General features: G+C 39.7%; 1 protein-coding gene across 1 annotated transcript; it reads right to left on the bottom strand.

Moving 5' to 3' along the window:
• Positions 1–25650, bottom strand: SMC6 (structural maintenance of chromosomes 6). The gene is made up of 27 exons (XM_053459375.1): positions 25427–25650; positions 23861–23995; positions 23658–23775; positions 23174–23279; positions 22367–22503; positions 19551–19612; positions 19063–19143; positions 18828–18929; positions 17943–18062; positions 17624–17722; positions 17334–17480; positions 16594–16682; positions 15655–15819; positions 14654–14832; positions 13748–13949; positions 13532–13646; positions 12875–13035; positions 12344–12479; positions 11027–11107; positions 9038–9208; positions 8245–8382; positions 7681–7826; positions 7077–7202; positions 4681–4786; positions 3426–3578; positions 2568–2665; positions 1–479 (listed from the first exon to the last, which is right to left on the bottom strand). The coding sequence occupies exons 2-27, from the start codon at positions 23987–23989 to the stop codon at positions 368–370; spliced, it is 3279 nt and encodes a 1092-aa protein (XP_053315350.1). The 5' UTR covers positions 23990–23995; positions 25427–25650; the 3' UTR covers positions 1–367.
• Between the last annotated feature and the right edge of the window lie 1295 nt (positions 25651–26945).

Genomic DNA, 26945 nt, shown 5'->3' on the forward strand with positions numbered 1-26945 from the left:
TTACAGACAAAAAGTTTGTTTTTATATAAACGTTAGCAACTGTGTTAAAGCATTCAACAACTGTAAACGGTATCCGGATGGTGAAGGTACAAATGTTAAGGAGAGAACGGCATAGAAAACCCACAAAAGTAGAGGTTAAAAATTCAGCATTACTGAAAATATAATTTAAACTTTCATCTAGAAATAGATTTACACAAAAGACAAAAAAACATTTCTACACTGTACAAGCGAACAATAGTTTTGGGAATATACAGAAATGTTTGCTTCGCCTGCATAATTATAATGCAATCATCAGAAGCAGAGTTTTAAGCTTTCCCTTTTTAATAATAAACATGGCATCCGTCCCAATAGGAGCCGCTGGGTCAGCTCAGTCCTCATCTTCCTCCTCCTGATTTATCGGAAGAAAAGGCAGCGTTGTCTGTCCCCGTTCTGGGTCTTGCATTCTGAGAATTCGGATCAGACTGCTGGACGGAAGGGAGCTGCAGAGATAGAAGTGGTGTTACCGTCTCTATAAGGTCCGACATTTAAATAGTATTTAAAACTTACTGGGGTATAATTAAACTGTAAATCTTTTACATATTTCACCAAGTACTGTACTGCTGTAACAGAGGCTAAATCCTGATAAACCTTTTGGCATCATCCACAGTTCAGTGATTTATCCAATATATGACTAAACCTAGGCTGTAGAAGTAGAATGAAAAAACAAAAAACAAAAACAAAATCGCCCCCCGCTCAACTCCTACATGATATAAACATGTCCAATAGCCGAGGCAAAATAATATATATATATATATAGTTGTGCTTATGTTCTCTTATATCATTTTACTCAAGCCTCATCCGACTCCCCCCCTTTGGCATTGCATTCTATTCTTCTCTTGCCAACAGATCCCTAGCCTGTTAACCTAGAAGACCCGACCCTCAAGACATTCGCCAATGGCCCAAACGCCAATTGTAAAATATGCAATAGCCGTAACATTATGGTGTATATATATATATATATAACTGTATGGTTGGAAGAGATGGAGTCCGCAGGAGACCTCTATTAGAATGGTATAAATCTACAAAGAGAAGACACAAAGGACACCCCTAATGCTATACTATAACTGGTAGATTTGCTCTTAAAAAGATAACAGCCAATAAAAATTTCCTGCAAAAAAATGGAAACAGCTACAGGTTCTTGTATAAACGCCCCAATATGCTAACATTTATATCCACAGTCTGGAAGAGGAAATTCTCAATACATGCTTCATAAACATTTTCCTCATCAGGAGGACAGAGATCTCAAGAAGATATCCACAAGCGGCATCTATGATGATTACAAAATTACTACAACAATATATGGGAAACTACTACACAGCATAGAAGAAATCCGTTATCTACACTCAGGCCAACTGATAGCATCAAGAGATCCGAGACAAACGCCTATCATCCAGGAAGGCAATTTGAGAGCGCGTTTGAATGGGTCTCTGTGATCTACAGAAGTGATCTTTTCCACCTCGGTTCCTCACTAGAGCCACTCAAGGATATACTTAAAGACTCGCAACCAAACTTTTAGAGGGATTTTTTTTTAGAACCACTGGTTGCATCAAACGGCCGGTAAATCTCCATAATCTTCTGCTCGGACTTCCATCTACTGAACCATCTCTCCACAGGGGCCTCGAGCTGCAAACAGTGACCCCAACGCGACTATACGTTTTTATACACCCGAGAAGGGTATCGCCTGCGACTCCAGGTTAAGAGAACAATGTAGTACAATAAGGGGGGGGGGGATGGTAACAAAAAGGTATTTTAGTGTTAAGATTTCATTAAGTTGGTCTGGAGAACGTACATATTTAATGACCTGCACTTGTTTTTAGATGTATTAAATAGACATCAGTAATTTTAGATTAAACCATTACACGGCACCAACATTCAACTCACAGCACGGAACGCAAATATTTTGGCCGATATAAAAGACCCTCTCGTAACTGGAGAGTAGTTTGGGAATTCTTAACTACGAATAAGTAGAGCAAGCTGGAAGATGAAAGCATCATTCACGCCGATACTTCCACCATTACCTCCCTGCAGGCTCGTGAAAACGAACGCGGCTTCTTTTCCAGGTTCATTCCTTATTAAAACGAACCCCAAAGCGCAAGAATCTATGAAATCCTGGCATCCGGTGATGTGTTCTGCATCTTGGACACGTTGATAACAAGCGCATTTGCTGGTTTAAATCACAGATTAACAGAGGATTACATGTTTTTTTTTTTTTCTTTTAACATTTTTTTCTTAAATGTATTTCTTATGGTACAAAAACAGTCAAACTAGCAAGCCAAAAAAGGTAAAGCTTCCAACTGGTTAACATACATAGTAATAAAGAGTCAATTTACAAGAGAAAAGTAAGGTTCATAAAATACAATATAGGGTGTTGGATAATATATATTATTTCTTGGCATTCGTACACTTCACTTCAACAAAAGCTGTAACCTGTTAGCAAGCTTTGCTGGGCGCCCCATCACTTCAATCCTTTACCCCATTCGGCTGGATTTTGAATAGATTTAAAAACTAATTCAGAAGAGACAAATTACCTCATATTTTGTGGGGTTAACAAAATAAACTGCCGGAATCTCTGGGAATCTGCCATAGTCAGCATCATGTCCATTGATATTCTTCTGTTCACCATGTCCTGTAACAGATCAGAAGATTACATGATGTCGGTTTGTCTTAGTCTGACAATTCTAGTCTCGTCATAGCCCTTGAATATATGTATTATATGAAGCGCTGCGTAAACTGTTGGCGCTATATAAATAAAAGATAATAACGGTGTGTGTGTGTCAAGCATTAATGCATGTATGTTATAGCAGAAGCACAGACATCATAAAATCTGATCACCTTTTATATATTTCCCCCCCTTACTATAAGGGGTGCAAGCACTATTTTGGTGTATTTTGGTTTTGTTTAGACAAATGTGGTTTGTCTTTGGTATTTTTCGCTGCACCTTATATAAATTAGTGTTTAGCTTGATCGCCTACTTTTGTAAATAAATTGTTTAAGTATTTCTGTGATGTGTCTATTACCAAAAACATAATACATTCATCAAAAACTGGCCTATTCACTAATGTAGTATTAATCTGTTTTTAATATCAGATGACATCATCCAGATGTGGATATTTTAACACTATTATGTGCAAAAAAAATTATGTGCAAAAAAAAAAATTCTTAAGCATGAAATTAGATTTTTTTTAATTTATTTATTTATTTATTTTTAAGATCCTTTTTCTCCACACAGAAAGCATTTACCATCAAATGTTATCATCCCAAGTCACACAAGGCAATAACAAAGGCTATTTGTGTCAATAAGACATCCACTTGCGCATCTCACACCTTCTGATTAACAAAGGAGGGATATTTCTACGTTAATCTCAGACAAGAAACACAAACATTACCATGTAGACATCAAATTCATCCAAGCATCTGAAGGGAGACTCGGCAATAGACCACAGGGAGAGGACGAAGCACACGGTGGAAAATGAACGTTCGCCCCCAGACAGCGATCTCATATCAGATAACGCCGCCTTGTTTCCTTCTCCGGGCTGAACCTACAATTGAGTAAAGATGCGAGACTTCATCACAAAGCCTTACAGCAATGAGAGAAAAACTAAACACATTTAGCTAGCTCGCCAATTTCATACGATTATCGGCTTCAGAGGTTTAACCACTTTACCTACTAATTTAGCCATTAATCGGGTGTCAGGGCTGGCTATTGATCTTTCAATTATATTAACTGCACTTCTCATCAGCTCAGTACAAAGGGATATTATTACCGGTAAACTCTTTACTCGTAGGTCCGTAGTCAACGTAGTAGGAGGTTATACCCCGAGTCAACCCTGAAGGAAGCTTTCACCCAGTGACGATGATTTTGGCCTCCCTGATGTCGACTTCCCACTTAATCTTCACAGGCCCATCGTCGGGGCGAGACCACCCTCTCATTATACTTGTTTATTAAGATAATGGACTTTGGCTTTGGCCATGTGGGAATTCAGTTGTCAGCATGTTGTGGTATGGGGGGGGTTGTAAGGTATACCCCGGGGGGGGACGTTAGGGTTTTCTAGGTTTTGCCTGCAGAGGTGACCCAGGATAAAACCTCATCCATCCTGCACAGAGAAGGGACATTAGAGAACCTGCAACCTCAGTGACACTAATTAATGTCTGTACGCTGAACCAATCATTCATCTACTGATTTACTTGGAGAGAGAGGAAAAAAAAAAACAAAAAGGAAAAGCAATTGAGCCTGGAACTAATCAACAAATGTTTTGATAGCCTTCAAATCCCAGTGATCATAACACAGATTAGCTGTTTTGCTGCCAAGCCGTTTTAATCAGAAGTGTTCTTGTTGTTTCGCAGAAAAGGAAAACAAGCCGTAGTGCGTTCTCCGGGATCTCGAGCACCGAGGACACCGTGTGGTGGAAGAGTCATTTTTTTCCTCCCAAACATACTTTCAGCAAGACTTGTGTTCTGACTAGCGGGAGAACATTGTTATAATATTTAAATACTCATTGGGGAAGGAGATTTATAACATGAAAGATAACCCTAAAGCGTGAAAGGCATCGCAAACAAACGGCTGCTTAGAGAATGAAAAAACATTTCTAAAATGCCTCATCTGACAAAAGTATTCATTTTGACACTTCTGGTCTTACTTACGGTTATCGAGAGAGTTTCATTCTTATGGTCAAAACATATTTTTCCGGAGTACGCTCTCTGGGATAGCAAGGAATCAAAGTAAAATTTGCACCGTAGGGTAAGGCACCTAGGGAACAACGGGAGAGAAAAACAAAACGCAACTTTGGAAATTGTGCTTAAAAATTAGGGTTCAAGTACATAATACTAAACACATCAGGGTCTCTGGTCAGGGAACCTCTGCGACTACGTTCGCAAACAATATACTTCCAGGCAAAGCTGAAGTCTACCTTTGTGTTTGGGGCTCTGGATTATCCGATTTCACCATTAATACGAGACAATATGAATTAAATCAGGTTAAGAAATCCCCTACCTACCTACTGCAGAGGTTACGTTACACATATACTCTAGGTGGATTTTTCCAGTCCTCTCTAAACCTGGTTAGAGTTCCAAAATGTTTCTACCTCTTGAGAAAGCAGCACGTTTAGGTTCTGTAGATTGACATTTTACGCTAAATTGAATTACTGGTTATTTTTCAGAAACCGAGAGATTCTTGGAACACATCTCATCAGGATAAAGCCACTGCTATCAGTAGCACATAATGCCTTATTGACATTACAATAAGCCGGATTGATTTATTGAGAAGATCTGAAGGAATAAATCATTTAACGAAGAATAAAAAAGCAAAATGCACAACACTTACTTACTGAACGTGTAAAATATATATATATATATATATATATATACACACATACATATACACACACACACACTTAACACCATTGCATAGTGTAAAATGTAGGTTTTGGGAAAAGCAACAGGTGTGCTTTAAGAGTCCCTTTGAATCGATGCGAAATCAAGCATTTGTTTTCAAAATCATGGAGAACGACGGCCTTTTAGAAAAACCCAAGGTTAAGTAACGCGATTTGTTGTTCTCTTTGAGTAGATTGTATCCACTACACCAATTCAATGGAAGTTTTACCATGACTTCATTCATTGCTATCTTTAAGAGCTTTGAAAAGGCGACTGTATGATGAATACAGATGCAGGGCTTTAAGGCATTCGCTTTGCGACTCATTGAATGACATAACGCACATTATTCAGTTCATTTTGATGGGTTAACCTTTCCGGAAAATAAAGTGGACAGAAGGATACAGACATAGATAATGCAACCATTATTATACGAGTCACGCAGAAACAAATTAAATATGCAGACAGCGGGGGACAGAAGAAAAACTTTCTGTGTCACACTGCAAAGGTAAAAATCCTTATCTTGGGCATGCCGAAACAAAAACTAAAACTAGATGCCCCCAGGAGATAAACTTAAAGCGCCCACTGCCATTCTGAGTACCACAAAACATAACAGTGTAATGAAAAATGAATTGTAATGAATGTATAACATGCATTCTTAGTTTAGAACTAATATTTCAGGTAACATTTACATTGCGGTTATGTTATTGTATACTTGTTTCTAATACGCATCCCCTAAGTCAGTGAAGGCAAACATTTTTTGGCTCAAGTGCCCAATTTTCTGAATGAAACCAAGTAGCAGGCCTCAAAGTGCCAACACTGCATATTAAACACAGAGAGGAAGTTTTTTCGGTCCAAAATTGCTATAACTATTTGGCCCATCTATCTGCCCAAACAGAAAAACATGAAAATAGGGTCTTTTCGTGAAAAGGATAGTAAACATTAGCATTTGCACTGAAATGATATCAGTGTATAACAAAAATAAATGAAAAAATAAATGAAGTCACTCATTCACACAATCATTAATTCTCTCATTCACACATTCATTCATGCATTTTCAAAAATCATTCAAGCAGTTGATCCACACATTTATGCTCTCATTCCTACACAATTCACCAACACATTAATTATTCATTCCCACTCTTTATTTCAATATTTTAACTGCCCCCCTTCTCTACCCTCCCTTGTAGTTTAATTTGCTTACCCTGCTGAAGTCCTGGGCAGTCAGGGCAGCACCAAGGTGGGTGCCGGCAGGGAGCAGAGAGAAGGGCACCCCTCTCTATCCTCTCACACACCACAACTAGTGGTGAGATTTTACAATAACACTGAAAATGTATATCTGCTGCTCATTTAAGCTTTGGAGTCCAGGCAAAAAAATTATCAGTTATGAGCTAAATATCAATGGAACATTAGAGTATTGGAGTTTTTTTATACTTTTTTTTTTTTATAATTCAGAAAGCTTTATTTTACATTTTGGAATCAAATGCAACTTATATCTTTTTTTCCCTTACTAAAAAATAATTGAAGATGTAATGAATTCAAGAAACAGGCCTGCATTAACATATTTGGACACCGTGTGTTTTAATTTAAGAATGTAACCTGTGATGGCATCTCAGAAGGATCTGAAGTGCAGGTGTGTGACAAAATGAACGCAGAAAGTGCAGCCTTACCTTCGAAACAGCTGATAAGTCTTATATCTTTGGGCCATGATGTCATCTAACAGCTTAACAAATTTTTTGAGATTCCTCACTTTACTTTCCACATCTTGGTAATTTTCTTTGGCAGCATGGTATTGCCTTTTAACGGGAAAAGGAAAAAGATCTGACGTGAGCTTCTAGAGGAAAGCTGTGTGCGCTTTTTTTTGTACATTTAAAATAAACTTTCAAAATGCTCTTACAGACTTCCTTTGAGTTACGTGTAGAAAACATCAATTAAAGGTTGAAAATGGAAAAAAAATAAAGCTAAAGGACAGTACATTTTTTTTTTTTTTTTTTAATTTGAGCAGCAAATGCCTGAGTTTTTACGTAACGTGCCTCAATCGCCGTTAAGCAATTGATCTATACCGGATCATAATTTAAAGTGGATGAGCCCGCCGTTATGCAGTACAGGCATACCTGGAAGTACCAAAAACCAAGGAGCCAGATGGTACTTTCCCTTTCTTTGCCAATAAGTAACAAAGGAGCTGGGGGGGGGGCAAACTTTCCCTACTCAGGTTTTTGGCACAATGCCTGCTCGCCTAGTATATTTGTTGATGGAGAAGGAAAATGCACTTACCTTATTATTTCATCCCTATCTCCCTGCAGCTGACATTGAGAATTGATTTTATCTCTCAGCCGAATGATTTCTGCATCAAGGGTCCTAGCGCTTCTAGTGACTTCTAACCTCTCTGGAAAGATTTGTTGGGCCTGAGAAATTTTTTCCTAAAAAGAATATTGAGAAAGGAATATCCAATGAGGTTAACACACAAACATACGCACGCACCTAAGCGTATTAAGGTTTTTAACTCCAGAGTGATTGTTAGCTGGAGCCAAGCAAAATGAAGATTGGGCTCTTGCTGCAGATAAAAACATGGGCAATTATATGATGGCAGCCATTTAGCCAAGATTCTATGCATTAAATCCAGAAAGTATTTGCAAAAGACAAGAAAGCTTTTCTTATCTTAAATCTAAAGCTTACAACTATTTCAGGCTTATTCAATTTTTTGGTGTTAAAGTAGTGATCTAAAGCAGAAGATTATGTAGCAACTGTTTATATATAGATATATATTATATATATACACTGCATTTTATTCCTTGTAATAGGAAAGAAGAAAAAACCCCGCAAAACCCTCCATGATACCTCAAGATCCTTTTCTTGGGAAAGTAATTCCCCCTTGCGTTTTTTGATTCCCTCCAAATGCTCTCTAAGTTTCTCTTCATAGTGCTTTTTATGGCGTTTACAGTTTTCCACTTCCTTATCCGCCTGGTGAAGATCTTCCTGTAAGATGATATGAAACAGGTTAATGCCATTATTGGAGCAAGACAACACGGATAATCATGATGAGATTGGCGGTGTATTGCCCCAGGCAGGGTATAATGCTTTACCCATCAAATATGTATGTATCACACAGTCCCTAGAGCAGCATTTCCCTGTATGTCGTACGAGATCCGGGGGGGTGTCGATGGTACAGGGAAACACGCACCAACCATTCCGCATCCTTTGTCTCTATGCATAAGTGAACACAAGTGGCATAAGCCATAAGTCTTGTTTGCTGCCCAGACAAGAAAGGTGAAAAAATATGTCTGTATTGCTAACTTATTAATGACACGTTGGAACTTTACCACGTACAAAAAAAAAAACCAAAAAGGATTCCGTAAGATTGGGTAGGAAACCGACAGACATGCTCAGTGAGGCTTAAGCGGAGCTGGAGTGTGAGCGGACCTTTGGGAAGGAGAACGTGGAAAGCGCACCAACATGATAGTGTCCAAGCGATTGCCATGCCAAGTTTGGGAACGGGCAGACTGAAGCACCGCTGCCCACAGCCAGGTATAGATGGCTGCCACGGGACTATCAGCGGCGATGAACAATCTCCAGGCCAGACATGCAGCGTTCCCAGGTACGGCTGTTCCATAAACCCCGACCACCAACCTACCTTTATAGGGTCCGCGATTTCAGACACAGAATTGATTTTCGTTTTGATCTCATCATACTGACGCTCGGCTGCTTGGAGCGAAGATTTCAGCTCCTTAAGTTTATCCAACGCCTGCTCCATTTCGTTTTTAACATATTCTATTTTATTCTGGTTTTCTTGGGCTTCGCCTTCCTGGAAAAATCCATTAAAAGATCTTAAGGAATTTTTTACTAAAACTCTACTTTCTGCCAACAAATCGAAAGAACATCTTAACAAGGAAGCCTAGAATACTGGTCGCTAATCAGGAGAGGATATTTTAATGTTACCCTAAATCGTCCTGTTAATAAATTCTTGAAAGCCATGATTAAAAATTAACAATTATAAGAAACTGACGGCAATGTAATTTAATGCGGTTTGAATGAATGCCTGGTACAGACGGCAACCTTGGCTTCACTGGTGTTTTTTTATTTGTGGGTTAAAGCCGCCTTTGGAGGCCGGTGCTTGCAGCAAATAGAATAATAACACTTCGACAGAAGAGAGAAAAGATATGTGAAGAACAGCTTAGAGGCACGCCGAGTCTCAGCTGCTCGGTGCAGTAATAGCTTGTAAGAACACTAACTGAAGCAGAAAGACTCTCCAGGACATTAATGGAAGTTTGCAGACAGCGACTCCTGGGAGAAAGCAGATTTTTTAACATTCAGACGCTCAGCAGTTGGGAAAGGAAAACAATTAGATAATCCAATTATACGCCACAACTCCCCAATTTAAATCTTTAAATTGGGGTGCAGCCTGCAGGCGAGGTTTAGATATTTAGGATGGTAAGCAGTACGGATTTAGCGCTCCTTTTTTCCCCCGCAGCTGCGCTGCTTCTTGTTTTTTTTTTTTACTTTCTTCTTCCGCTTCTCTCTGGCATCAGCTTCATTGACCAGGAGTGCTTCCTCAAAAAGGCCGAGTCTCTGCTCCTCCGGTTGGAAAAAAAAACACGGGAGAGACTATACCTGTGATGCGTGCCGCGGTACCAACCGTCAGGCAAATAAGAGGCACGGAGACTCTGCCCTTTTGCGGAATGCTCTGGGGAGAAGTGGAAGAAGAAAGAAGAACCGGAGGCAAGGAAAGATGGGAGAATTCAGAGCATACCATTCAAAAAAAACACCTAAGGCATGAATTTAAGTATTCCATCACACTACACAGCCATATATTACTTACCTCATTGATGTCAAAGTACCCCACGTTTGGCAAGTACTATCTAGTTTTTCAGGGCTATATTGCTTCGCGAGGAGCTCAATCAGTGGGACTGCACCGCATTTTTACCCAAAGGGACGCTCAAGCAATTTACGCACTGAAATATAGCCATGAAAACCATCGGGGTACTTTGACACAATGGTGGGGTAAGCAGCATATGGCCATATAGTGAATGTGTATGCCTTTTTATGCTTTCGAGGTTGTGCGGAGACCGTGTATGTATGTGTATATATATTATATACACACACTGGAAAAGGAGACAGGGACACTAAAAGGGTCTCATTGAGAGACCATGAGTAAGAGCGAGCGAGAAAATACTGTTTTACCTTTCTACTAATTTGTATTTTTTTTCTTAACATAGATTTTGTTTAAAATGACACCAAACTATAAGGGTGCAACCTATAATCAGGACAATATAGTAATACGTTTTTACATTATAAGCATTTTTGTTTCAGCATCAGAAAAAAAACAGAATAATTTCTCGGGGTGATTGTCAGAGTCATAAGCATCATAACGGTTAACAATAAAACCAAACTGCTTATTTTAAGTAGAGTCTTCTACCTCCCTCTCCCTCAACGTATGCAGAATATTATTCCCAAGTCCTGCATGAAGCATGGTGCCTAGCCAAAATGTATCTTTCCAAAGCATGACGTCTTGGTCATTTATATACTGATAAACTTATAGCTTAAGCCTTACAGTCAAAGATAGAATGAGGAACGTAGGTATGAAGAAAATGACAGGAAAAAACAAAAAAACTACGTTTATTACCAAGGTTGCAATGTCTATGGACGGCTGCTCTTCCACATTCTCCAACTCCGTAATACGTGCGGTAAGTGCCCGCGCTTCCATCTGAAAATCATTCAAGATACAAAACGTAAGAGAGGGTTATCCACAAGCCCAAAACAACAAAGAAACGTAAATGTCTATTAAAGTACCAAATTAATATGTAAAAGGGGTGTAGCTGTCCCGTAATCTATTTCTCACAATCCCATAAATAGTGTCTATAGCATTGGGATGCGGTGAGCAGGGCACTGAAGGGGCAGGCGGATGATTGATGGGATAGAAGCAGCGTTCAACGTCAGCAGCCAGAACGCTTGGTGATGGGGAACACAGAGGACATACAGGACGGCCCGACACGTGGTGCCTAATATTATGTGCGCTCCTTTTTGGTGCAAAACGCCTTTAACAAGGAAATTAAACAGTCTGCGACACAAGGAGAAACTCCACTTCAGCGATCATATATACTTTAAAGCATATGATGCGTGAGTGTCTCCATTACAATAACACTTTCCCCTCTTTAAATACATGGGGGGGGGGGCAGAACATTTGCTGTCAATCCACCAAAGCACCACTGCTCTTCCAACCATCAGCTGATCAATGATGCTCAAGGTATCGAGGATGGAATGACGGGTTAACCAAAAAACAAAACGACACACTAGAGCAAGATCCCTGAGAATAAATCCATGCTTTTAACAAAACCCAGATAGTTGTAAAGTTAAAAAAAAGTTTTCAGTAATACCCTAGATCTATGGTTGGACTAGCTTCCGAGAGAATGCCTTTGAGCCAGAACTGGCCAAAAAGGGGCTGTGGGACATTTCCAATGACGAGGACAATTAGTATATCACCACAAATATCCCAGCACGCTCAAGTTAAAGGAAGACAATACAAGGAGAAACAAAGAGGCTCAGAGAACTTGTTATTTCTTTATACAGTTTTCATATGTACCAATTCCTTGACCTTGGGTTGTGGAAAGCCACGTAGAATTTTTAGTGGCAACCAAATGATCTAAAGGGCCTTGGAATCTATAACATCTACAAATGATCTTATCTTATTCTCTCCATTCAATCAAAACTCGTCCAATTGAGAATCACACCATAGGCGTAAGCAGGACATGTGACACAAAGTACGTACATGCAACACAAACCAAAGCAACTAGGAGTAACTAAAATAACGAAAAAGAACGAAGCTATTCCCTCCAAATAACAAATGCACTATGGGTACTTTATTTGTATGGATGAAATCCACGCTCATAAAACGAACAGAATACTATTGAGTGGCACATTATCTTCAAAATGCACAACTCACCTGTATTTGTTTCTTTGAAGCGTAGTATTGGCGCATGTGATCCTCATTTTGCCTGATGTCACTTTCAAGCGCACGCATACGCTGCTGCAACGCACACAACTCTGATGTTACTTTTCTTACTTCTTTATCTAGGAAACTATAAAAAAAAAAAGGCAAATAGGATGTTCAACTAGAAGTAGCAACCATTTTTACAAATCTGCCTGAACAGTACTATAGAAGCGTGCAAACATATCTGATTTATTACTAGAAACACATAAATTGATGTTTTTCCTGCTGTAGAGACTCAAACCTATCAGTCCTTCATCTCGTCTTAGATTCAGGGCCTATCCCATTTATAAACAGGGAAAAGAAAAACGTCAGTGCGCTAAGCTATCCCCAGCCTCAAATAATACAAATGTGTTTTAAGCCTGGGACTAACTTAATGCACCGACATTTTTCTTTTCCCTGTTTGCACATATTTGAGGTTGCTGGGTCCTCATTTGTCTGGTTGCAGCTTGCTGTCCAGGGCTTAATTGGGAGGGAAAAACCAACCTTATTTCTACTTCCACGTCCCTGCTCAAGAACCTCGCTCTGCTGTTATCGGACGAGTAGTAGCGGTTTGTGAACACTTGGTCTCCTTCCGCTGTGAAGGCCTCGCGGCAGTTCCTAGGAGGCGCTCCTTTCTGCATTACTTCTCGCGCTTTACTGTTATTCTGAAAGAAACCGATGCAAACCGGCGTTACGGATAAGCAGGCTGAGAGCAGAAAGTCAATGCTGGAAAACGACTCAAGCTTTTGTTTGAAGGGAACATCCCAGATGAAGTGTAATGGATGCTTTCATTCTATTTATGATAAACAGAACATTAGGATGGATAGACTGTCTTAAGAGGACAAAAATGGAGAAACAATCCCTGGCATCTTCATATAAAAAGACACAGAAACAATGTATGGCAAAGTTGTTTGTTTTTTCATTACTTTGGGGTTCTTTTACTTTTGGGGTTCCAGAAGATTCCCATCTAGGAAGAATAGTTATCAGTAACGAACCCTCTTAAAATGTCCTTGAAGTGTTCAAAATGCTATAGCTACAGAAAATGTACCTTGATCACTGGAAATATCCGGATGGAGACACCCAATGATATTAGGGGAACACGAATGAAAAGAGTTTAAGGTTTAGACGGATAGGCAGATATGAGCACACGGATACTTATACCTTAATTAACAGCACCGTTTCAATGCCTCTCATGTCAATCAAGCAGTTGGTGACCACAGGATTATCAATTTCCAACGCGGTCAGTACTGTTGGGTATTCCGGATGCATCACAGCTCTGGAAACATATTTAAAATTAAAATTTACATTACTATCCCTCTGTCACGCGGTAAGCGAGAGACTAAATACGGACGATACTGTTAACGCAAGAAAGCTCACCGTTGTCCAACGTTGTATACTTGGTTCCGAAACTCATTGACAATTATTTGCGGCCTCTGTCCAGGAGGAAAGTGTTTGGACATGAGGGACTGCAGCATTCTTTCGTCTTGGTGATTATCGCAGCAGAACGCCAGGAGCAGCGCCTTCAGACAGCTTTCAACAGCGAGCGCAAGTTCTGGATCTTTGAGGCGAATGCAGGCTCCTGTTATTTAGGGGGAAAATAAAATGAAATTATGCATTTTATATTGGATTTTTTTTTTTTTTTTTTTTTTTTTTTAGAGATAATTAGTATTTTTCTTGCACAATAAACATGATCAGTAAAGGCTAAAGGATCTCAGTATGTATAGCTTGGATGAAAGAAGAAAGGAGAGAAGATACTTAAAAGGCACAGGAGGTCGTAATCTAGAGACTAAGAGGGAATGTAAGGAAGTTCTACTTTACTGAAAGGGTGGTAGATAAGAGGAACAGTCTCCCAGCAGACAAGGTAGAGGCTAATATAGCGAGGGAATTTAAACATGCACGAGGCAGGCATTAGCTGAATTTAAGATAAGACCAAAGACTGATTACGGTCAAAGTATTTATATCAGGTAAATGTGCAGAATGGTTCTTACTTGCCATTTCTACAATGACTTTCAAATAAAGAAATGAAAAAAATAGATTGTAAGCTCACGAGTGAGGCCTCATAAGTCAACCATTCTGGGCAGGAACCGTGTATTAAACTACCATACAGCTAGACGGCAGCTCATGGGCAGGGTTCTCAGCTCCTGCTGTGTCTGTATGTGTTAATCTACCATTGTTATGTACGTGTTACCAGCTCCATTTTAATCGGAAGCCATGATTAACTTGTTAGAACTTAATAAATAAAAGGCGATATATAAACACGCACATTTATATAAATATACATACCCAGCGGTCCTACAGGTTTCTTCCTAAAGCGACCCTGTTTGCAAGCATCATCGATTGCTGCAAGAAAGGAAGGCATGTGTTGTCCAAATCTCTTCAACTGGTCAGTTTTGCTGTCCTGAAACTCCTTCAACTGCCTTTTGGTCTTTTCCAACAGATGTTTCTGATCACGTTCTTCATTGCTGCAGAGATCAAGGAATTTTTAACTATACATTTGCCAGCAAAATTCAGCAAGTTGACCAATACGTTAGACAGAAGTTTGGGGGAAATCATAATAATAATATGGACAAGTTTAAATTTGGAAGATTCCGTGAGCAACTCTAGCAAACAGGAACGATTATTATATTTATTATTATTATCATCTTTTATTTATATAGCGCCAACAATCTACGCAGCGCTTAATACAATACATATATTCAAGGGGTCTGACAAGACGAGAATTGACAGACTAAGACAAACCGATACATTAGGTGGAGAGAGTCCGGCTCGCAAGTTTACAATCCTGAGGAATTATTGACCAGTTCAACAAGGGTATCAGCCCCCTTATTAGATAAATCGTAACCTAACTCACAGCTGTTCATACAGATAATTAAACTATACATACTATAAAACTTTATTTATTACAACTACAGATTGCAGGGGGGGGGGTTGGTCAAAGAGATATTTAGTTTAAAAGCTGACCTCACGGAAGTTAAGGTTTCAAAACAAATATTCCCAAAAATAAAAATGACTAGGCTGTGATTTGCCTTTTCAGTGTCCCGCAGCTTCACTATAGGACAAACACCATTTACACGATGACATCTCACACTACAAGCACCTGCACGACTGCGAGCCAAAGACACTTCCACGTCGCGAACATGCTGGAGAGAGTCATGGGTAGGAGAGCAATCGCGTTTAATCTCCAGGTAAGTTTTCAAAGATTAAAAGTTTAATTACATACACACTTAACCCAGTATGTATGTATAAGTTATTGCATCAACACATATGACTTATTACATACATACCAAAGTCTAGTGCGTTCCTCTTTATATTTATAAACAGCTTGCTGAAATTGCTCAATCTGCTGGGTGGTTGTAACATCCTGGTCCCGGAGAGCTTTCAGCCTATCCTTCAGACAGGCGGCTTCTTTGAGGCGCTCCATCTTCTCCTCTTCAGACATACTGTCCGCACTGAAAAATAGCAGCTACCCAAAATTAATCCGACTGCATCTGGCTTTTATTTTGGTAACCTACATTGCCGTAAGAAGCTACAAACGCGCAGCCCCCGGTAAGGCCCACGTCCTCAAATGGACTAAAACAAGACGGGCATTTCGACCAACTAATGTTCATGACGAATAATAGAAACAGAGTTTGACCGCAGGCTGATCTAGTTGGGAGCTGTTACAGGCAAACATTATTTGGTCCTTGGTCTTTTCTTATATTCAGGATAGGCTTATGTCTACCCGTTTAATACAAAAAAAAAGCCTGCGGTAGCCGACAGTAGTAAAGTTATGACCCACAGACCGCTCAAAAAACGTTGTTCCTCGCTGGGTTCACACACGGTAAGGAGAGAGTGGGCTAGGATATGTTATATGCCTTTGCCTCTCTGTATTGTGTGTAATGTGCTCCTTATTGATTAATTGAAACAACCATGCAGATCTTCTCTCTATGCCTATATTAGAGGGCTTGTATATGAGGTGGAAGGCTAGCATAGGGAAATTCATTCTCAGTCTCCTAAAAAAAAGGTAGCCAATCCTCTAGAAATAAAGATAATTAAAGCCAAACTGCTAAAAAGGGCAAAAAGACATTGCGCTAGAAATGAATTCAATGTAACGTTCGGTTAATGTTACGTTGTCATGGGACGAGAAGCACCTCTACATCTGCCCAGGTCAGAGAGATGGTTACTGCTATGCGGTTTTAGAAGAGCAGGTAAAAGAATCGTTGGTGGATTTCCAAGGAACGCACCTTTTTTGGAGCTCTTCGATACGCTTGGAGAGCTGCTCAGAATCTCTTTGTAGGCGTTTTAATTCCATTCGATGTCTGTTATAAATAACCTAAATGAAACAAAATAAAAATATATGGAAACTGCAGCAGCAATACTTCTCGTATTCAAGCATTCATATTTCAAGTAGCATAATTATATAAACAAGTGGTAGAAGGCAGTATTTAGCATCGTAAAATTGTATGGTTTATTTGCAAAGCCAGTCATCCACATAATTTGGGATAACAGAGGCTCCATACCGCAGTATAAGTACACAGAGTGGAACACGACGTTTAAATATGTAAAAGCCGTTTGCAATCAATGGTTTCTTTATTCTAAATATACTTTCACATTAGGCATAAGCAAAACATGGAGTGGCAGGAACATGTGTAGTAATCAAATCTATAGACATGTCCTTGCCATAAAAAGTAATCACTTCAACCTGACCGATTATAGAAATAAGGGTAAAAAAAAAAAAACTCAGAGGACATGGAGACCACCTCTACTGTCTACCCATATGCATCTACTCTCTTTACCACACAGCACTCAAGTTCCATCATCTTGTTGCTACCATCTGTCATCGATGGGTGCTGTATACATACATAAGCTTTGTTTCATAAATAACCTATTTAAGAAGTCTTAGAGGTTGTGGTTCTGACCGATCTTTGGTCACTGAGACATTTAGGTAAAATAAATATCTGACACACCGGACTAGAGAAATTACCTCTGCTTCATTGTGTGATCTTTTCTTTCTTTGGACATCATCTTTTAGGGCGATGCCCTGCGGCTTCAATGTCTGGGCTTCCTGGCTGATGTTCTCCAGTCGCTCCTGTATGGCTCTGAATGCTTTCTCTGCGGTATTCACTTTGCCCTAAAGGGAGAGTCATAGGGTTGATAATGCTTTAAAGCGCTGCCACATAGAAGAGATTCAATAGACTTTTCTGCTACCAATGAAGGACAAGGCATAGACTGCAAACGTCATATCATCACAAGCTCTTAGCTGCTGTTACATACCTGCCATTCGCCAATCTTCTGCTCGTACTTGACGTTGCGTCCTTCCTCTGCTATGATTTCCTCTCTTAAGGGAGACATTTTTTTTTCAGTTTCAATCACCTAAAGTGAAGATTCAACAGCAAACAGAGGAAAAATAAATGTTAGTGTGTAACTGCATACATAACAGAAAGCGCATCTGTATCTGTCTACACCAGCACCAGTCAACCAGTTTTGTTTAGCGAATCAATGATGCTATTGCACGGCCATATAAAGAGAATACGCTTGGATATGAAAGATTATCTGGGAAATAATCTTGTAATGTAATTTTAAAGCCACTCACCACCGCCCATGCCATTTTCTGCTTTAAATCTTCTAATTTCTCCTTCATTTCCGACAAGGACGCAATACTCTTAAAACGTTCTTCTTTCTCTCTGCACTCACGTCGGAGTTCTTCAAGCCTCTAGGAAGAAAAAGCTTACTGAATATAACGCGACGCGATATTTCTGTAACAAAATCACACATTTATAAGCCAGTCAAAAACAAAAAAAAAAACAATCAAGTACGCTATAATCAGACTAAGTAGGTAGAGTAACTTATCATATTAAAAAGCATTGCTACTAATAAAATGTTACGTTAATTAATGTAGGAGTATTGCATATTGTCATTCAGAATTCTGTCTATCGTGATCACTGTTCAGAAAAGTTGTAGGTGAAAAGAATAGCGCAGCTGCCTGTCTGCTATAAAAGTTTGCAGCAGACCAATAAATATTCAGGGCTTCAACATTTTCATACATATCTGTTCTAAATACCATATGTTCTAAAAAGCTGACATTAGAAGTTACTCAGGAGGGGATTTATGTATCCAGCACTAGGAGTGTTAATGGTGGTTCCTTTGGTGAGGCTGCTGATTGGTCCCCGACTGATCAGCAGCACTCAATTTACATTAATAGAGCATCGCGCTCATTCAGAACACGAGCCATCCATTCACAATTAAAAGTTCTGCGTGACCCATGCCGTCAGGACAGGTTTTGGGGCCACTTTTTTTTTCATGCCAGCATGAAGGTTTTAAGGGGTTAAGACACGTCACATAACCGATTATAAAAAGGTAAATCTATTTCTATCACTGTTTTTTTCTGAAATAACCTTAGGCAAGGTGTCCATACTACCAGGTGAATGCAATAACCTTAAGTGGAATTTCCCATCATTAATAAGAGAACTTCTCTCACCTCAACACCGTAATTAACCTGATCGTGTGTTCTGTTCTTTGTCTCCATGATGTATGAATAATCTTCCTTCATCTGCTCCAACTGTGTCGCTTTCATGAAAAACTAATAAAGGGGGGAAAAAAGCCACAGGTCCACATGGCAACATCTTTCAGTAAATGAGCTTGTTCACCACTAAAGACAACATCTTTATATTTTATTAAATAAAAACATATCGAGGAAAATGTATTTGGCTTACCTTATATTTATCCGATTCATTCTTGGATTGTAAGAAATGTTTACTCATCTCTTGAGTCAGAACAGACACTGGGTTGTCTACCTACAAAACCATAATCAAATAAGTCACCCCCTTCTATTAAACGCTAGAAAGGAACTGACATACACAAGTTAGCGACACAACATTTGCCACTTTTTGTTTCCTAACCTGCCTTTACACGGGCACCTCCATTTGAATACGCCTGCTATTTTATAGACAGCACTAGCTTGGTTCCATCTCTATACAGCTGCTGTATATGTTGTCAGGTCTCACGACATACCGAGCAGCCCTGGTCTGTGTGTTTCCACCTAAAACTCCAAAGACGCTTTGGAAATGCTGCACTTTTGTGAACTCGCAGCACGGATGATTGTAAGCGTGCCCATATTGGATTACATGTACTTGATTTTGGTTTAGATGCTATATGTACACATATTGAACTACAGTAACAATATATAATGGAAATCTCTTACCTGGATATTAAAATGATCAAGAATTGCTACAAGCTCCTCTTTCTTTGAAGAAACCAGTCCTCCTACACAAGAAAAACAAAGCAAAGGGCATTTTGGTATTAAAAGCTTTCTTCCCTGCATGCAGGCATCAGTCCGTGTTATTCTCATCTATCACATAAGTAGATATTGAGCAGTATACATGGGCTTGTTCTAAAATGAGCCGGAGGACTCCATTTGGAATTTGAGAGCCAAATAGTATTTTAGAAGGCAAGAAGAGTTACATAGACAGATATTTTTAAAAGATAAAGGCTGAACTTGATGGACGCATGTCTTTTTTCAGCCTATATAATTATGTAGCTATATAAAAGAAATAAAAACAGCAACAATACAACTTTACACCAAAGGCTACCTGGAATCAGGTACAGATCTCCAGGTTCTTACAATGTGGCAGCTATTTTGATCACATACAGTGGCAACACATGTATACCTACTGATCGATGCAGTCAATGTATAATTAAATCAGAATTGTTTAAGAACACACTTTACTTAAATATATATTTGAATCAGCATATCACTAACAAAGTTTGCCATGGTTGGCCAATAGAGTTGGCCGATTAGGACAGAAGGCCAAGTGCTGACTTGTAAACAGAGACAAATCAAGTAGTCTCTGAGACTCGACATTAACCCCTTAAGGACCGGGCTCATTTTTCGTTTTCTACCCTGTGGGACCGAGGCTGTTTTGACACTTTTGTGGTGCTTGTGTTCAGGTGTAATTTTCTCCTCACCCATTTAGTGTACCCACATAAGTTATATATTGTTTTTTTCAGGACAAGATGGGCTTTCTTCAGATACCATTATTTTGATCGTATCATCTTATTTACTATAAAAAAAAATAAAAAAAACATGGTGAAAAATTGAAAAAAAAGACATTTTATGACTTTTATTTGAAAAATCTTTTACTCACCTAAAAAAGCAAGTAAAAAAACTAGCTAAATAGATTCTACTACTTGTCCTGAGTTTAGAGATACCCAATGTTTTTATGTTTTTTTGCTGTTTTTTGTACGTTATAGGGCAATAAGTACAAGCAGCGTTTTATGATTTCCAAATCTTTTTTAACAAATCTGGTCAGTCTGCCTACATCTCCTCTTTGGAACATCTTTGAAGCCGGTTAACTCAATTTAACCCATTCAAACCATATATTTTTGAAAACTAGACACCCCAGGGTATTCCAAATGCTGTTATTTTAACCCTTTCCATGCACCAATTATACAACTACACTTTGTCAAACTTTGTAATAGTAATTTTTTTTATTTTTTTTTCCACACAAATTGTACTTTAGTTATAGATATACAGGTTCTGGTATATGTCACTATCAAACAACACCCCAATGTGTGTTCAGGAACATCTCCTGAGTACAGCGATACCCCACATGCATGGGTTTGTCAGATTGTTTGGCTGGTAAAAGGCTACTTTTGGGGCATGCATAATTCAGGTGGTCATTTGGTCATTCTGCCTCCATCTCCTCTTTGGAATATCTTTGAAGCCGGTTAACTCAATTTAACCCATTCAAACCATATATTTTGGAAAACTAGACACCCCAGGGTATTCCGAATGCTGTTATTTTAACCCTTTCCATGCACCAATTATAGAACTACACTTTGTCAAACTTTGTAATAGTAATTTTTTTCACACAAATTGTACTTTAGTTATAGATATACAGGTTCTGGTATATGTCACTGTCAAACAACCCCCCAATATGTGTTCAGGAACATCTCCTGAGTGCAGTGATACCCGACATGCATGGGTTTGTCGGGTTGTTTCAGATTTAAAATGCCACATTTGGGAAGTGCGCTTTTTTTCTCCATTTTGGTCAGTCTGTACCTATGCCCTATCTGTGAGCTAGGCCACTCCAATTTACCCCATCAGCCATTTTTTTTATATATTAGACACCCCTTGGGTATTTGAAGTGCTTTTATTTTAACTCTTTGAGATTTTTGAGAAATTTTAGCACTTGCTCAAAATAATAAACTTTATTTTTTATTTTTTTTATTTTTTTAATACTTTTTTTATATTTTTTTTACACATTTTGCTGGTACTGGATGGTTCATCTAGTGACATCACTGCATAATTATTTTTAAATGTTAGCACATTTTTTTTTTTTTTCCATTTTTTTTTTTTTTTTTTGAATATTTTACTAATCACATAGTGATTAGAAAGCTGGGCTCCATTGACTTGCATGGTTGAATGCAGTACCTGTATTCAACCAGCAAGTGGAGCCAGTTCTCTAGAGGGTCTGGAGACCATCTAGCAAACTTTTTCTTGTTTACTTTTTTTTCAGAGCGGCGGCCATCTTACTTGATGGCGAAGATCACCGGCAGCTGCGGCTGTGACCGCTCTCCGGAGCGGTCACAGCCCACCTAAAGGTAAGTGTTTGGTGTCGCTGGATGCCTCCTGATCGAGGCATTCCAGCGACACCATTTAAGTTTAGGAGGCGATCGTTGATCGCCTCCTAAACGCTTTTAAAACGGGCGTCCGCCGCCATACAATGTATGGCGGCTGTTGACGCCCCGGGGAGGGGCCAGACATGGCCCCCGATGCCGATCTCGGCCTTGCTGAATGCCTCGACATCGAGGCATTGCAGCAAGGCTGTTTAAGCGAAGAAAGTGATCCTTGATCACTTTCTAAGCTTATTTAACTTTTTGACGGTTCAGGACCGTCAAAGGTCATTTAGTGACCTTCTTGTCATGACGGTCCTGAACCGGCAAAGGTCGCGAAGGGGTTAAAATAAAATTACGAAACGCCCAAAGGTATGCTTCTGATATAAAGTGTTTTAGCACCTGTAGCGCTCTTCAGCTTGTAGCTCCGATTGCCATCGGTTGTGAAATGCTGTTGTACTACGATGGAGTCGCCGTAAACCTCAGGTTTGAACGCATCTTGTCCTCTGTTTCTTAATGTAATGGATACATCTGCAGAGCTGGAGAAAGACGATATTACAGAAGTGAATAAGCTGGAGTGTAATTCCCAACTAAAACCTGAATGAGCTTTGCAGGATACGGGACCTTTAAGGCAAAAATACATTCTGCTGTGGTGTCATTTCATCGACTTAACCTGTAGCATGAGATTTCTGATCGTGTTATTTCTGTTTAACCCATTCATACCCTTAGGGCACACATTATAAAAAGTTAACCAAGAATACATAATAGTACATCCTAACTAAACCGTGGTGGCAGCGCCCATGTGTGTAGCTAACGGCAGGTTACTGGCACAGGGCATTTTCTTCTGAGCTTTCACCAAAATCATTGTGTCAAATAATGGCGGGTCCAGACAAATACCTAACTTTCCAACTTCAATAAAAAAAATAAATAAATAAAATGTATGATGTAAAATAGCCCTTGAATGCATTCCAAAATTATAGAATAAATTAAAATATAGGGACTGGAACCAAAAGGGGCAGTTTAATGACTCAGGGAGCTATTACAAAGAATAAAGCAAATAACTTTAACACAAACATAAGTAGAACGGCTGTAAACCACCCTTCAAAAATAAACCGACGCTAACGTACGATATTCAGTGTGTTCACCCACAAGGTGCAAGAAATGCTAAATATTTGAATACTTAAAATAAACAAAATATGAAAAGCTTACGTCTGTCCATCCTTTACAAATCCTTTTATCGAGGATCCCCTGTTGGTTAGAGCAGCTTTTCCTCCGAGGCCTACGATGAGAGCTGTTAGAACGGCGCTCTTTCCACCTACAGAAGGAAAGGAAAGCGGCTTAGAATCATGTATGGGAAAAACATTGTACGCAACGCCAGATCGCTTCAGACACAATGCGGAAATATGAAAGCACTATTCATACACCTAAAAAAAAAAAAAAACATGGAAACGTTAACCCTTTTATTTGTGTACAGAAATGGACTATATATATCCATGTTTTATTCCCCCAATTATGATTTTTGGTTATTTTCTTAAGAAATGGATAGCTGCGTTTTTCTGCACGGGGAGGGGGCGGTGGAAAATTAATTATGCACATTTCTTAAACGATTCTTCGTCAGACACGTCTTACAATACTTTCTGAAAAATAAAATATGTCAAATACCAACACAAGACAAAAAAAATATTAAACTTACTTCCATTGTTACCAACCACGAAGTTGACATTTGGCCCAAAACGAAATGGTCCAAGGTTTGAATGACACATGAAGTTTTTCAGCGAGATACTTTCAACGATTCCAACTTCAGCAGTGGTCTGGATGACAGGAAACGGAAACATTTTGTATATATCATTTCAAATGAAAATATAATAATAATAAAAAAACCTCTCCTTAACTTACAGATTGCGAGTAGCTTTCGGAATCAGAAGAAACACAGGGAGTAGCCTCCTCCTCTTCTGAGGCGTCTTGTCTTGATCTTTTTCCATGGCCTGATGGAGTCACGGGACTGGCTTCTTTCCTTTTGCCCATAACTATCTATAAAGAGGAAAAAAAATAAGTCACATAAGATATACATAAAACCTATACATTGGCTAAAAGGACAGGTGTATTAGAAAGTTGATCCAGGGAGTAATCCGATTGCTGCTACGGAATCAAGAAGGATTTTTTTCCCTGTTGTGGCTTAATTGGTAATTGCCCCAAGTAGGGTTTTTTTGCCTTCTTTTGGATGAACTTTAGAACTTGGTATGCGGGAAAGGTTGAACTTGATGGACTGAAGTCTTTTTTTCAACCTTCTATACTATTTGTGCAGAAGGACCGTTGCCATCGATCGCTATAGCGATAAGACCCCATCTCAAACATGGCTCTAGAACAGGGGTGTCCAACCTGCAGCCCTCCAGCTGCTGCAGGACTACATCTCCTATACTCCTCAGCCAGCCCCTTAGCTGAAAGAGCATTATGGGAGATGTAGTCCTGCAGCAGCTGGAGGGCCGCAGGTTGGACACCCCCGCTATAGAAATACCCTGGACACATTAGTGCAGCAGGACAGCTCAAACTGAATCTGTTACTCCTGTTATTTCTCCGACCGCGTTCATATCATGGTTATAAGGAACATGTAAAAAGCACACAGCACTCCGTCTCTCGCATACAATAACACTACGTGGATCATTCGCTTCACTGCTCGTTACGAGGGGACGATACCGACAAGGTTTCTCTGGCAACAAAGGGCCAAGCTGGCCCTGCATAATGCATACATTTATAGGTGTGGAATTTTTTTGCTCATTTAACTATACATTATACAGGGCGAGTGGAGCTCTTCCGGCAGCAGAAGCTCACTGGGGATTTAGCCATCAGAATGCAGAGCGAAGCCAAGTAGTTAAGACTACAGCTCTCCCGTGAACGCACCCTTTAGCGAATAAACACCATGCGTTGTTTGTTAGACAAATCTGCTCAAAATATTTGTCTGCTTTGAGATAAACGGACATTTCTCTACTTGAAACTTTGTTACAATCAGTGCTGCGGAATCTGCCGGCACTTTAGAAATAAAAAAGAAATAATTGTAAATATACCCAAAGTATCACACAGGGAAAGTTTCCACACACTAAATGAAAAAAAACAACTTTAATGAATAAAATAGTCACCACAATCATAATTATATATTTATATCTTGACATCTTTAACCTGACACATCCGCCGGCTCTCATCCTTTTTTATTCAATCCATACAAGCCCTGGACACACATTAAAGCATTCCACACAATGCCCTCCGTACACACAATGCAATAAATACACTACGTAACGGCGCGCACACGGTGTATACTAAGTTTATGTGACAGGAAGCTGCCGGTAGCTCTAGTGTTTATCGCGCGTTTCACGTCACTGAGTTTCTCGCACACAATTTGCGGTCTCCGGACACCGAGGCGCCCCCCTGCAGTGTCATTTACCGGGGTCTATGTCCAGCCTCAGTTACCTGAAGGGTGGAGCCGGTAGGGAGTATCGTTCGATTTGGGGAAGATGTTGGGTCCCCTCCGCAGTAATGTCTTCTCACAGTCTAGTCCCCGGAGCAGGCTGACGTGCTTCCGCGCCCGTTATTACCCGCCACCGAGCGCATTCAAACTTGCCCCATACTACTGACCGGCCGCGGGATCATAAGCCCCGCCCACGTGATGACAAGTCTCTCCCGGAAATACATCACTACCCCAGGTCTCTGCCGAGCGGTAGCTGGTATCCTTGGGGAAACCTCTCTACAAAGTCACGTGATTTACGTCTGCTCTTATATAATGGAGCGGATACGTTTTGATAACGATATACATATATGACATTAAATAACGCTGATTTAAAGTGGAACACATATAGTTTTGATTGATATACGCATTACGGAGTAATTAAGGCAGCTGTATGGTATAAACATGCTTTTGTGGGTACTCGATTTATCGCCACTACTGCTTCTGCCTGTCAGGTGTAACGGAACCCGGATCTCCGAGCCAGCAGGCCCAGATAGTGTTCCGTTTATGGACCTCTGCGGGTTGTAAAGGTAGCCAACGGGAGTTACTTTAGTAACATTGGATTAATGAAAGCACGCTGTTTTCCAAGTTCCTTTGCAAAGTTACTGCCCGGTACTAGCAGCGTAAACACAGCGCTGTCTGATTGCACTGCTGCAGTATTACATGCCGGACTTCGGCGCTCTTTTTTTTACGTTTTCACTCCAGTGTACTGGGTATAGAGCCTTTTCAGTTTACGTCACCGCGCCTGCGACACCGGAAGCCAATTGAAGGCGAATGTTATGCTGCGGTGACAGGTCACGTGGTCTCTAATTCAATTTTTCCTGGCGGGATTTGGAATAAGGACAACAATGAGAAGATTAACCGGCAGTGTTTGATGTCGTTTTTTACTATTACAAATTATGAATGAGAGATTACGGAGGATCGCTGTACTCCACATCGTCTAGTGCATGTTATAAGGTGAGGGCAAATGGGTTCAGACTTATAGGGCCCTGCATTCTTCCCACCTATCTTTTCTTCAGACTGGCGAGTATGAGATTAATGCACAGTGGACAGCAACCGGAAATGTATACAAACAGTTTGAATCTGTACTACTGAGGGCACAATAATGCCACTGGCCACACAGATCAACTAGTCCAACATAAGCGATGTATACAATCACACAGCTTGGAGTCCATGTATTAAGTAGATTGGTTCCCTAAAGAGATTCATCCCTGGAAATGGTCAAAGATTTGGCAAAGATCTGCCTATGGGCAACATTCTAGAAAATACACACACACACACGTACACACACACATATATATATATATATATATATATATATATATACACACATACACACATACACACACACACGCACATACATATTGTAGCAAGTTCTTGATAAAAGACTGTGATGTGGTCTGAAGCGTTGATTTGATTTTTTTTTTTGTATTATCATACTGCCTGCTTGTTAAAGTATCATTTGTCAAGTAGTTATTATTGGTA

This window comes from Spea bombifrons, chromosome 3, assembly GCF_027358695.1.
Source record: "Spea bombifrons isolate aSpeBom1 chromosome 3, aSpeBom1.2.pri, whole genome shotgun sequence".
In the NCBI taxonomy this organism is placed as follows: Eukaryota; Metazoa; Chordata; class Amphibia; order Anura; family Pelobatidae; genus Spea; species Spea bombifrons.